Here is a 13,664-nt window from a genome sequence, read left to right as displayed (position 1 = left end):
TGGCTCCCGTTGCACAGGCGATGCCTTATCAGTGCGTCAGGACCCCCCCGTCTCCCCCAAGGTCACTCTCGTCCGAGGCAGGGCCCAGTTCAGCCTTGAAGTCTCGCATCTCCTCCAACCAGCACAGGCCCCAGCAGTAGATGCTGGAGAGGGGAAGGGTTGTTCACTGGTCCACTGGTGAAGTTCACTGGTCCAGGGTCAGGCGGCTGAAGAGCAGGGTCAAGATTGGAAGTCAGGATTGTGACCACAAAGCCCTGTGTAGCTTATCGGTCTCCGGTTTGTGGACTAGAGCTGGCTTTGAAGTGGACCCTCTGGTGCCATGAGCGGCTGCCTGTATGTGAGACTGAAGACAAGTGAGGGCATTACCTCCAGTTGGGAGCGAGGACAGCTGCCTCTTACGGCCCAGCCTTGGGACCACTCACAGGGTGGGGACATCTCACGGGCCAGGCCTCTCAGGCAGGATGGTTCTTCCCAAGCATCTTTTCTGTTAGGGAAATAAGTACCTGCTGGACCTGGTGTGGGGCGTTGCAGCCCTCATGGGGGTCAACATCTGGCCGAGCGCTGGCCTGGCCCCAGCTGCCTTGCAGTTTTTCTCACTGACAGCATTCGACCACCAGGATTTGCTGCCCACCTGTGCAGCCAGACCTGAGAGGAGTAGCCTGTGGTTCAGAGGTACGGTCGGCACGAGGGGTGCAGTGGGGCTGGCAGATGCCACGAGATGTAAAGAAACACAGGTTGCCCCCCAGCTCCCTCGGCTCCCCTGTGAGTCTGAGCCAAGTGTGAGATCACGGGGAGTCAGTGAGGCCCCGCCACCCCGAGCTGTGGGCAGAGCAAGAGCGGACTGCTCTACCAGTGCCCCTGGGTTGGGAATTAGGCTGCTGGTTTGGGGCTTTGACTTCTTTTTTTTTTTTTTTTTAATTTTATTTATTTATTTATGGTTGTGTTGGGTCTTCGTTTCTGTGCGAGGGCTTCCTCTAGTTACAGCAAGTGGGGGCCACTCTTCATCGCGGTGCGCGGGCCTCTCACTATCACGGCCTCTCTTGTTGCGGAGCACAGGCTCCAGACGCGCAGGCTCAGTAGTTGTGGCTCACGGGCCCAGTCGCTCCGCGGCATGTGGTATCTTCCCAGACCAGGGCTCGAACCCGTGTCCCCTGCATTGGCAGGCAGATTCTCAACCACTGCGCCACCAGGGAAGCCCTGACTTCTTTTTTTTTTTTAAGATGAAATTCACATACCATAAATCTCATCCTTTTAAAGTATACTACACCCCAGAAAGAAACCCCTGTGCCCCTTAGCAGTCACTCCCCCTGGCCCCTGGCAACCACAGCCTACTTTCTGTCTCTACAGATTTGTCTCTTCCGAATGTTTCATATAAATGTATTATATGTGACCTCTTGCAACTGGCTTCTTTCTCTTAGCACGTGTTTTCAAGGTTCATTCTTGTTGTAGAAGGTATCAGAACTTTGTTCCTTTTCATTGCCAAGTAGTAGTCCATGGTGTGGATATGCCACATTCTGTTTTATCCATTTATCAGTTGATGTACGTTTGCGTTTGTGGTATTGTATATATATATATAGTAAGAAATATATATTTGGTCTTCCTCGTTTCTGGCACAGAGGTTCTAAAACTGTTGTAATTTCCTAACTGATGAGAGCAGTAAAGATGTCTTTCATCATCCACCTCCAGGAAGAGGAAAGGGGCTGAGATTGAATCAATCACCAAATGCCAACGATTTAATCAGTCATGCCTATGTAATGAAGACCCCATAAAAACCCACAAGGACGGGGTTTGGAGAGCCTCCAGGTTGGATATTCAGGGAGAGTGTCGCCCCTGGAGAGGGCATGGAAGCTCTGTGCCCCTTTCCCCATACCTTGCCCTGTGCATCTCTTCCATCTGGCTGTTCCTGAGTTGTATCATTTTATAATAAACCACTGGCCTAATGAGAAAAATGTTTTCTGCGTCCCGTGAGCTGCTCTAACAAATTAAACCCAAGGAGGGGGTTCTGGGAACCTTTGATCCATAGCTGGGCAGTCTGGTGACAGACAGCCTGGACTTAGGATTGACATCTGAAGAGAGCCTTCTGGGGGGCAGTCTTGTAGGACTCAGCCCCCAACCTGTGGGATCTGACACCGTCTCCAGATTAGACAGTGGCAGAATTGGGTTGCATTGTGGGATACCCAGCTGGTGTCGGAAAATTGCCTGGTGGTGTGGGATAACGACATACATCAGAATTGGTGTCAGAATCTTAGGGCTGTCTCCACTTTCTAGCTATGATGAGCAGTGATGCCGTGAGCTTTCCTGTGGGAGTTTTTGTGTGAACATGTCATCAGCCCCCTTGGGTAAAACACTAGGAACCCATAACTCTGTTTAGCTGTTTGAGGCACAGTTGGCTCGCTGTTCCCTGGATGGATGTGCCAGATCGAGGGGCTACCCCATGATGCGGCGCTGCACCATTGCTGCTTTGCTGCCTGTTCCCCCATCCACCTCCTCCCTCTATGTCTTCTTTCTGCCATTGCTGCAGTAGGCAGCCTTCTGGGGGCCTCCCTTGATGAAGCAGAGGCCTGGGCCTCTCTGCTTCCAGGCCTAGACCCACCCAGGCCCAGGGCTCTTGGCCTGGGCATAGGGGCCACCCTTGCTCCTGCCGTCTGTCTGGGTTCTTAGCAGCCACGACTTTCAGCCAGCACGGATCCATTCCCTGCAGGCCGAACAGTCAGAATGTTCTGAAATCACGTACACCGATGCACGGAAGGGCAGGCGAGTGTGGGTCTGCCCGCCAGGCCGTGGCAAGGGCAGGTCTGACTCATCTGCAGCCCCAGCACCCAGCACAGCGCAGGGCTCAGGCAATGCTGAGAGTCAGCGGAGAGACGAAGGAAAGGACGAGGTTGGACAGATGGGAGGTGGCGTTTGTGTGCATGAGTTCCATGTCCAACGTGGATGGGGCCGGGGTGCGGCAGGGTAGGAAGCAAAGCAACAGGTTCTCGGGGAGACTGCGTGCCAACCACGCCGTGCTGCTGGGAGAGATGGATGGGCCAGAGCTGACAGAGAGGACACCGGGAGGAGAAGTGACAAGTGTGGCAGGGTAGGAAGAGGCACTGGCATGTTACTCGCATTGAGACAAGAATCGCCTTCAAGCTATGGAGAGAGGATAGTAGTGTTATCTTTTATTTTTTTAGATAAAATTTGCCCGTTTAAAATATACAATTCGGGCTTCCCTGGTGGCGCAGTGGTTAAGAATCCGCCTGCCAATGCAGGGGACACGGGTTCAAGCCCTGGTCCGGGAAGATCCCACATGCCGCGGAGCAACTAAGCCTGTGCGCCGCAACTACTGAGCCTGCTCTCTAGAGCCCACGAGCCACAACTACTGAGCCCGCGTGCCACAACTACTGAAGCCCACACACCTAGAGCCCGTGCTCTGCAACAAGAGAAGCCACCGCAATGAGAAGCCCTCGCACTGCAAGGAAGAGTAGCCCCCGCTCGCCGCAACTAGAGAAAGCCCGGGTGCAGCAACAAAGACACAACACAGCCAAAAATAAATAAAATATATAATTCAGTGGGTTTTGGTATATATACAAGGTTCTGCAACCATCACCACTGTCTAACTCCAGAACATTTTTATCATCTAACAAACAGCCTGGGAGTAGCCTTATTTTGACTATAGTCACCACGTTCCATGGCTGGCCTGTCAAGCCACACACAGCCCACCCACCAGGGCCCCATCCGCCAACGCTCTGCGTCACTTCCACTGGTTCAGGACTGAAGCCCTTGGTTGCCGTGGTAGGTTCTTGGCCTGGGCTCAGGCACAGTCATCCATCTATTGGATGGTGCCTGTTGGGCATCCACTGGGTGCTAGAGATAGTCTTGCAGGTACACCTGTGCTAGGACAGGCACAGTCCCTCTTCAGAGCACAGAGATGAGGGGGGAGCAGAAAAGGGTGGGCAGCCCTACCTGCAGTGTGGCAAGGGCTCTGCTGGAGGAGCTGGGACAGGTGAGTTACCGAGCTGCGCGCGCGCACACACACACACACACACACACACACACACACACACACACACACACAAACAGGGTGCCCTACCCCCACCTTGGTGAGGCACCACCCTGCTTGCCGTTGATGCCAGGGGAGGAGCAGGAGGAGATGGGTGCTGTGCAAGGGGAGACAGCCTCTAAAGGTACAAGGGCTTTTTAGATCGTGGGGTCTCCCGTGGGGGCCTCTCACATCTTTGTATGAATGTCGCAGAGACAGCCGAGAACTGAACCTTGTGTCTAGAAGTTGGAAACTGCTCCGTCCTGGAGACCAGAATTACACCCCAAATGTGGCGGGTGGCCTGGGGTCACCTCTGCAGAAGGATCTGCCCTGTGGCCTGGTGGTGGGCTGGGCCGTGGCCAGCACCTCCAGGAGTGTGGCCTGGAGGGCACTGTTGGACCCTTGCACAGGTCGACATCGAGGCCTGGCCAGCCCCGGAGCCCTGAGGCACACACCGCACAGACTGCACCCTGGGGACCAGAGAGGAGTGGTCATGGGAGAGCTGACTCCCGGGCCTTGACTCCGGCTTCCTTCCTGCACTTGCCCCCGCCCACTGCCTGTCTGTGCTCTCATCGGCCCATGTCCTTTGCAGAACCCTCTTAGTACTGTTAGAGCCACAGTCTTGGCAGCTCTCACCAGCCTGTCGCCTTCTGCAGACCCCTCCCCACCCCCTGGAGGCAGCTCTCTGTCTCCAACCACAGCTCAGCACGGAGGTCCTTGTCCCTCATCCTCTGCTTTTCTCCCCCAGGTTATTCTGAAGGATCTGGAGGTATTGGCAGAAATTGCTTCCTCCCCCGCAGGCCAGATGGATGACCCAGGCCCCCTCGATGGCCCTGACCTCCGGGTCAGCCACTCAGAGCTCCAGGTGCCCACCCCTGGCAGAGCTGGCCTACTGAAGACTCCTGGTGAGTCCTCCCCGGAGGGTTGCAGCCTCGGGGACCCTGGGAATGGCAGTGCTCAGTCTTGTCCTGGACCGGCTGGCCTTTGGGCTGTCCCTCTTTCCGCACCCTCCTGCCTCACACTACAGCAGCCCTCCACCCCTGTAAGAGACCTTCACAGCCCTTTTTCCTCATCTCCCTGCAAGTCTCGGGCTTTTGAGCCGTTGGCTAAACATAAAACCATCCGGGTCAGCTGACTGTCTCTTTCCCTGCGGTGGCGTCTCCCAATCAGGAATCAAGGTGCTTCGGAGTCTTGGGTCTCACAGGTGGAAGACTAGGCAGCCGTTTCCTTCCTCGTCGAGAAGCTAAAAATAACACGGCAGGCAGCGCAGGCCGGAGAGCAGATAATTCAAACAGGATGTTTCCGGGCAATCCTTCAACGTGAAGGTGGCCGTGGCGCTCCTGGTGCTCACCCCTCAGGGTCCTTCCAGACAGCAGGTGGCTCTTCTCCCTGCGCCTGTGTGACTCCCAGGTCCTCCCTCCCAGGCAGACGCCTCTTCCCTCCAGTGACACGATCCTGGAAAATGCCCAGGGATGCGACTTGGAAGGAAAGTACCCAGCGAATCTTGGGCATTTGCCTGGGGTGTCTCTTTGTCCCCTGAGCAGCTCTTGACATCTAGATACAAGGTCCTAGACCTCCTTTGATGCAGAAGCCAAGAGTCAAATAGATCTGGGGCCTTTCAGTGGCAGCTTCCCTCCTGCAGCCCCACCACGCTGGTCCCAGAAGGCGTGCCGGTACTCGGCCCTGAGGACACCTGCTTGTTGGAATTGGAGGTGACCTCAGGGCTGCCATTCAATCACAGAACGCCCATGCATTGAAGACATCTGCCTGATGACACTTGAATTCAAGCCCCTGCAGTGGGGTGTCACATAGGACCCCAGGCTTCAGGCTACCGCCATTGTGCACACTCTTGGGCCTGCAGCTGGTCCCAAGTTTCCAGCTGTTTCTGACCAAAGCAAGGAAGGAGTAAGGGGCTCTAGCGGCAGCCCAGCTTCCTTCTCTCGTTTCACAGGACACGGTGGTTTCCCTGCCTGTGAGCCGTTTCCTCTGGGCAGTCAGAGGCCATGGCTGGGAGGCTCCCACGTCCTGACCAGGAGACCCCTTGGGAGGAGATCCCTACCCTTTGTCCCACAGCTCAGGAGTCCATTCTCCATCCTGTGTCCCCAAGTCAGCACTTGGGCGTCAGCCTGAAGTCTCTGGATGGGCGGCAGGAGTGCCAGAGGTTGAGTTTGAGGCCAAGCCTCGCCGCAGGGGTGGGAGCCTTGATGAGGGGGAAGAGCAGCAGCTGAGGGAGGGGTTCCCGCCGGTGCGGCCAGGCCCCCAGATCTCCCTGCCCGGGAAGCAGTTATCACTCATCCTCGGGGAGAAGCTGAGGCAGCATAGCCTCGGGCAGGGGACACCTTGTTCTCCCGGGACTGTCTCTGATCTGTCCCTCCATCTGTAAGGTATCTTCTCTCTTCCTCCCCGGCGCAGAGAAGCCGATGGCTGTGAACCGCTTACTGGCTAGTGGAGGGATGGGCCAGGTCTGTGTTGGAGAGGGCCTGGTCCAGGGAGTTCCGGCAGCAAGCCCTCCACTGCTTGGGAGCAGGGGCTGAAAGGGACTTGGAGGGCTAAGAGGTTGAACCCCAGCTCCTGGCCCTGTCAAGACAGGTGGGCCGCTAGGGAGCCCGAGGTGGCGAAGACTTGCCCCAGCTCACAAGGCTGTCAGACCAGCTCACAAGGCTGTCAGACCGGCTCACATCAGCCAGGGCCTCACCCCGAATTCATAGAAAACAAAACAGCTGAGTATGCCAGATGGGAAGAAATTCCATCCTGGAAAGAGCACCAAGGAAGTGCCTGAAGCACTTCCTTGGTAATGCTTCCCTCCTTCAAGGATACACGGCGGCAAGTGCCTGAAGCACTTCCTTGGTAATGCTTCCCTACTTCAAGGATACACAGCGCCATGGGCCCCGAGCTCTTAGCCCGAGACCCATGTGTGCCCTGCAGGGAGTGTGGGAACCACACGTGCGTGCTGTCCACAGCTGACCCCAGATCTGTCAGACGGGTCCATGGTTTTAAAAGGTCAAGCTCAAGGCGGTAATAGAAGAGCACGGGAAGCCAGAGCTGTACCCTGTCCCCTCTCCCGCCTCAGCCACCTGTGGGGAGGGCACACGCCAGGCCCTAAAGGCCCCAGATCTGTTAGGATGGTAGGGGTGGCTGTGTGAGTCAGAAAGCGCGCAGGAAGTGCACTCATTCCTCCCGGCTGCTCTTTCTCCCGTCACTTCGCAGGCGTGCGAGGGGGTCGTTCTGTCTGTTTCCGTCTGGCTGTGCACAGAGGCTGCGAGGCCAGCCCCTCTTCCTGTTTGGACGCTGCCTTCCTCTGCTCTCCAGGGCGCAGCTCTGAGAACTTGCAGAGTGCAGAGCTGTGTCCCTTTAAGGTCGTTTGCCACCTTACCACCACCCCACCCTCCCCGTCCCTGTAAAGGCACTTTGGAAAGCCAGGGAGGTGGGGAGCCTAGCAAAGACGAAACCAGTGGTGTTTGTAGGGAGCTAAGTGGCCCTGCCTTCCTGTCAGGTCTGTAAACTCGGATGGTGCAGATTGAACACAGCAGGAGCGGTGGGGAAGCCAGCCCATCACACGCCTGGATAGTTGCTGTGCTGGCCTAAAAGCGCCACAGCAGTGGTCCCCAGGGCCACAGGCAGAGTTGTCCACAGGGGATTTTGCTCTCGCCTGGCCTAGCATGAACATCTCTGGCTCCAGCACAGAGCGGCAGGGGCAGAGGCGGTGGTCTCCCTCCCCACCCCCACCACCCCGGCCTGCCCCCCTTCACTCCTGACCTTGGCAGAGCCCCGGGGCTGGGGAGAGGGCCACCTCTGGGGCAGTCAGGAGGGGAGCTGGCTGGGTGGGCGGCCCCGAGGGAAGCCTGTGGAGGGCTCCCTGTCTCCCTAACTTGTGTTTTGGTGAAACGACACGAAAACGACCGGTTGGGTCCCCCTGTGACTTGGCAACTTTTGTGCCTTCTCTGTCTGGCTCCACATGGCTGGGGCCCTGCCAGGCTCTGGGGAGAGGGGATGGTGAGCCCCCTGGAGCAGGCCTGCAGTGGGGAGGCCCAGCAGGAGCAGGAGGGCTCTGGGATGAGTCCGTCATTGGAGACGGGCCTGGACATCCTGCTGCACGAGAGGGAGGCCCCTGGGCCCCGCACCGCAGCAGTGTGGCGATCTGGGACCACAGGTCACCCCGGGACTGATGTTTGCCCCCAAAACCCAGTCTTCCTGACCTTCCCTTCTGGCCACAGGGCCCATTCTTGGGATAAAGCAGCTCGTGTCAGTGTGCCCTGCAGAGCTCTCTGGTCCCAAGCTCTAAACACATGGGCAAAAATGAACGTTCTGATTCAGTTTCGTTGCTTATAGCCCGGCCTGGTGTGACCAAGTGCAGAAATAAATTCTAGAAGAAACCCAGGAAGCCATCCCTGGTAGTTTTGCCAGTAATAGCGGTGACTGTAATATGCTGAGCTCTTGTTTAGGACTGGGCACAGTTCTAAGCACTTCTCACGTCAGCTCACTGAACCCTCCCCGTGGATCAGCCCTTGACCCTTATGCCACCTCTGAGGAGAGCACTGCTGTCATTCCCACCTGGGCTGGGGGATCATGGCAGCGGTGGTGCCGGCCCAGGAGCCTGGCCTGAGAGCCTGCTCTCTTCACCTTCACACTCAGAAGACGGCAGCACACGTGAACCCCACCCTGTCCAGCAGTGGTGGTCCAGCTTCCTCCTCTGCGTGCTGGGCTGTGGCCTCAGCCTGGCAGTTTTTTGGGGGGGTATCCCTCCTCTTCACAGTGACTTCAGGGACCCCATTCCAGCCTTAAGCCACCTCAGCAGCTCATTTCCTGCCCTTCTGCTGCCTCCCCCCTGGCCTGCCCTCTACTTCCTCCGGCCACACCAGACCATTTCCCAGCCCCCAGAAAGCCGTGCCAGCTGCCCTCTGAGCTTTAAACGCCCTTCTTCCCACACACCCTTTTCGGGCAGTGTAAAAGCACACAGGTGCTGGGGTCGAAAAGATCTAGGTTCACAACCCAGCTCTGCCCTGCCTGTCTTGTGACCTTGGGCAAGTGTCCTGCCTCGGTGCCACCTCTCCCTCCTCTGTAAATCGGGTGATGGGCCCCTGGGGGGCTCTGTGAGCGCTTGCATGGAAGGGGGTAAGATAAATGCCCTGTATGTTTAAAGTGCTGCCTTTGCTCCCATCCTTCTATGTTACAAGAGCTTACGCGTGCTCTAGGCCGGCTCAGATGGCTTCTCTTCCATGCAGCTTTCCAGGCTATCCCAGGCCAGACTCCTCTCTCCCGCTTTGTTCCTTCCACCAGTCACACTGCGGGGTTTGCATCTGTTTCCCTCCTGGCCGTGACCTCTTAGACCCCTGAAAGTGCAGGTTATGGCAGCCTCAGCATCGCCTAGAGCTCATCAGAAATGCAGACACTGAGGCCCACCCCGGAGTCAGAATCGCATTTTATCAGGATTGCTGGGTGACTTGTGTGCGCCTCAGTTTGAGAAGCACCAGCTCATACCGCAGGGGCCTGCTGTACTCACCTCTGACCCCCCAGCGTCAGGTGCCCAGTAAGGGTCAGCACCCCTCCTTCAGAGTTTCTTAAATTGACAGAAGGAGCGGGTACCAGGACCGATCACCTAGTCCCCATTGTCGGGTCTGAGGCTCCCCTAGCACATCTGCCCAGGCCTTCACTTGTCCCCAGATGGAGAACCTGGCCCCCTCCAACCCAGGGCCCTTCCTGGTCTCTCCAGCGCCCCCTTGGCCCCAGCCCCTGCTCTCCCAGCAGGAGCAGCGCGGCCCCTCTCCACCGCCACGGTCAGCTGGAAGGTCCTCCCAGGCCCTGCCCTGGCCCATTAGCTTATCTCTTGCTCCGAACCAGGCAACTGGAAAGCCTCCTGGATTTGGGTGACTGCCCGGGGCAGAGGACTCCCTGGCTTTTCCGCAGAAAAGAAAGTTTCTGCCTTTTGGATTGGGTCCCGAGGGTGCCGTTGCTGCAGCATCTTAACCACCCTTTTGTCCACACAGCCATAGAGTTTGGGCCCTCTGACTCGGGGGACTCCACACCCCCTGAGACCCTGCTTCCCGAGTGGCCGAGGCCTCCCTGTCTCCCGGCCCCTCTGCCCTGTGTGTAGGCTCTCCCTTCCCTGCTCGTCCCCCTCGGGTCCACACCAGCCTCCCAGTCACGCAGCCCACTCCTCAGCACTTCCTGTGCCAGGCACGGCGTCGCGCTCCTCATCCCCACGAGGTTCACAGATAGGAACCGGCCCAGAGAAGGTGTCACATCCTCAGGAGTGCCCTGCCAGTCGGCCACAGGACCTGCATCTGAGCCGGGTCCCCGGCCCTCCCCCCTCCTCTCAGGGCAGCGGATCCAGATGCCCACTGGAGGGGCTGGCCAGGCACACGGCCCCAACCCTCGGGGGAGGTAGCTGGGAGGGCTGGGAGCGGAGCGGGGACCCTGCTGGGCCCGGGCTGGGCGCCTGATGTTTTCGCATCTGGTTTTGTTGAACTGTAACTCGCGTTGTGTATTGAGGCCAGAGCTATTTTTATCCTGACATGTGAGGCTCCTTCACGTCATAGCCGCAAAGCTCAATCCAAAACATCCCCGGGAAGGCTGTTTGTAAGACGTTCTGCAGATTCTCATGTCGCCACATCAGGTTTCACTTAGTAGCATCTGCAGGGCTGGCTCCCTGGCCGCCCACCCCCCGGCCTGGTCTTGTATACGGGGTGCTCCCAGCAGTATCTGTTGGCCCCTCGGCCAGCTGGTGGTCACATGGACGTCCTGCCAGAGCCCCCTCCTCTAAACCAGAAATGCCAGGCAGGCGGCACTGGACTGGTCCTCGGCAGGAGTAGGGAATGGAAATCCCGCTCTTCTCGGCCCCTCAAAGGGCGCCTGCCTCCTGAGACCCGTGTCCAGGTTGCTCCCAGCCCTCTCCTCACTTCCCCACCTCCTGGGCCCCCGGCCAGAACACCTCCCCGACCGTGCGCGACGGGCCTGGAAGACCGTGCTATCAGCAGTGTCTCCTGGGTCAAAGCCTGCCAGCCCTGTCATCCCAGCAGATCCCCACGTTGGAGGGCGGGCCCTGACTCCGGGTGCCGGGCCCCTATCCGGCTCTTCCCTGTCCTAATGTGCCGGCAGCATCCGGCCCCGGGCCCCACCCGAGGGGGAGCTGAGCTGAGTAGGCTTTTATCGGCTGCTGAGAAAGGAGGCCGATTCCCAGCCGAGCTTGTCAAGCACGCAGGCGGGCGAGAGGCAGAGGCGGCCGGTGGAGGCGCTGTGAGCTCCCCACGGGGAGGAGCAGACTGCGGCTGGGCAGAGATTAGTTCAGTTGGGAGAGGCCCGTCATTCCCTGTAGTAACACTCCTGGAGCGGGTTTGTTCTCTCTCCACCCCATCTCCTCCTCCCGTGCCTGCAGCCTTGCCTGGAAACATCTCACAGGTTCTACCTCAAGCCAGCTGGGCCAGAAGGGCTGGTGAGTCAGAAAAGTGGCCAGTGGGGCCAGTGGGAAACTGAGTCTGGGAGGGACCGAATAGGCCCTCACCCTGTCCGTGGTGAGCACTGAGATGTGCCCCCTCCTTGCCCGGCCCACCTGGCCAGTGTTGCCCTACCCCCGCGAGCTTCCCAAGGCTCCCCGCCCTCTTCTGCAGAGGCTTCTCTCAAGGGCAGTGGCCCTGACCAGAGCCCATTCTGGCTGGCGGGAGCCTGAAGGGCCCCCGGCCTCGGGCAGCTCCCCCGAAGCCCCCATCCTCCTAGTCTCAGCCTCAGGAAGGCGCCCGGCGCCCACTTCGGTTGCACCCGGCCTCCTGCGCTTCGCAGTCCTTAAACCGAGCAGCGGAAGCTTTCTCAGTAACCACCGCACTGTGAGAATGGGAGGCACTCGACATGGGTTCTCCCAGATGTGGCTCTGCCCCCTCCTACCTCCTAAGGGCCTCAGCTCCAGGGGCCGCCATGCGGGCCTGGACGTGGAGAGTCGATTGTGAGGCCCAAAGGGGGCTGTGGCTAAGGAGAGCGGCGACATGTGCAGAGCAGCCCCAGGCCTTCTCTTCTGTGGGTCTGTCAGCTGAGGGGTGGCCAGATCTCCCTCCCTGAATGTGGGGGGTGGGGGAGGGATCCCAGGCGATCCCCTCTCCTCACAGCCTCCCTGCTCCCCAGCAGAGGACTGTGAGCTCGTCCCAGATCTGACATTCCAGACTATCCCCAGCCCTCAGCCGTCCAGTCTGAGACTCGGAGAACGGGAACCATTTGCCTCATGCAGTGCTCTGCGTTACGGCACATTTGCCAGGGATAGCAGCCCCGGTTTATCGAGATCAGACTATGTAGGAAGCCCCAGGCCAGGTACCTTACATGTTTGTCTCGTTTAATGAGGGCTCTTATTGCCCCCACTTTACAGATGAGAAAACTGAGGCTTAGAGAGGGTAAGAGACTTGGAATTCTGGAGTTGCACAGCTAGTAAGCGGTTGAGTGGAGATCTGATCTGAACCCAGGTCTGATGGACTCCCAAGCCAAGCTCTAAAACACCATGTTTGATGCTTCCCACTGCCCCTGTAGGGACAGAACCACCCAGAACCTCTCCCCAGTGCCTGCCCAAGACACCCAGTCCCTGGAGACTGGAGACTTGTGGCCCCAGGTGGGGAGGATTTCTTTATGGTCGGTCCCCGTTTTGGTCCCTTTGTCCTTTGGAACCTAAGCCTGGACATGGGGTGGGACAGAGGTGTACATACAGAAACTAGAAGGGGACAGGGACCTAAGGAGTCATCATGAACGAGCACCCAAGAGAAGGCTGCAGGGAGCTGGGCTCCAGTCCACACACAGCTCCACTGGGGGGCGCGGGGGGAGCCTCTGCCTCCAGCCAGGCCACCGTGGGGGGGCAGAATACACGTCCTCAAGTGTGGGGATGGGGACAAGGGGCTGAGAGGCAGCCAGACTGCCTCAGCAGCTGTATCTGCAGCCACCTCTTTGGAGATCAGCCCCCGCTGGGCCTGGGGTAACTCGATCTATGAGAATGTGACACTCGATTCTGCAAACAGCCCCTCTGGGCAGGGAGCAGAGACTGTTTGCCATTCCAGAGTCACTCAGGACTGCCTGGGCCAGGCTCTTCTGGACAGGGACCCAGAACAACACACTGCAAACAACAAGAAATTCAACGAGGCCTGTCCTTGAACTGGCTTCTCACCCCGTGCACGGTTCACAGGAGCTGTAGAAGAGGCTCAGGAGAGAGGACAGTATTTTGAAGGTGTGGTTCCTGGTAAGGAATCCTCATAGAGTAATTCACAGCCAGGAAAAACAAAACAGGAAACACCTTTTCCAGTTCCCAACCACTTCCCCATAAGGACCACGCGAGGACGTAAGGAAGACTGAGTTCAGCAAAACGACAGAACTCCTGGGAGAAGGTTTTACTGCTGCTTCCTGGCATCTGATGAAGTCAGCCTGTAGGGGCTCTGTAAGGCTCACTTGTAGTGCTCTGGACGACGGTTCCACACGTTCCTGTTTTGTGCTTTAGGCTGATGCTGCTGGGAGCTGATACTCCTTGCACAGCCAAGCTTGATTCCCAGAGACCCCCCCCACGCTGCCTGTTTCACTAAATCGTACGCTTTAAAAGGGTGAACTTTATGGTATATGAATTATATCTAAGTTAAACGGCTATTTTTTTTTTTTTAAATCAGATGTCCTGTTAATGCCTCAGGCA

The 13,664-nt window shown here is 57.9% G+C and overlaps 1 protein-coding gene across 5 annotated transcripts in view; it reads left to right on the top strand.

Annotated features, from left to right (window-relative positions):
* Positions 1-13,664, top strand: part of VAC14 (VAC14 component of PIKFYVE complex) — a 98,063-nt gene that overhangs the window by 45,162 nt on the left and 39,237 nt on the right. For all 5 annotated transcript variants that reach the window (XM_082369830.1, XM_082369828.1, XM_082369827.1 and 2 more), the window contains one exon: positions 4,770-4,926. In XM_082369830.1, coding sequence (XP_082225956.1) covers positions 4,770-4,926 — 157 coding nt within the window. The remainder of the gene's footprint in view (positions 1-4,769; positions 4,927-13,664) is intronic.

Source organism: Balaenoptera borealis (assembly GCF_965194805.1).
Source record: "Balaenoptera borealis genome assembly, chromosome: 19".
NCBI classification, from domain to species: domain Eukaryota; kingdom Metazoa; phylum Chordata; class Mammalia; order Artiodactyla; family Balaenopteridae; genus Balaenoptera; species Balaenoptera borealis.
Note: the sequence above shows the minus strand (reverse complement) of the source record. Positions and strands in the feature narration are given on the sequence as shown.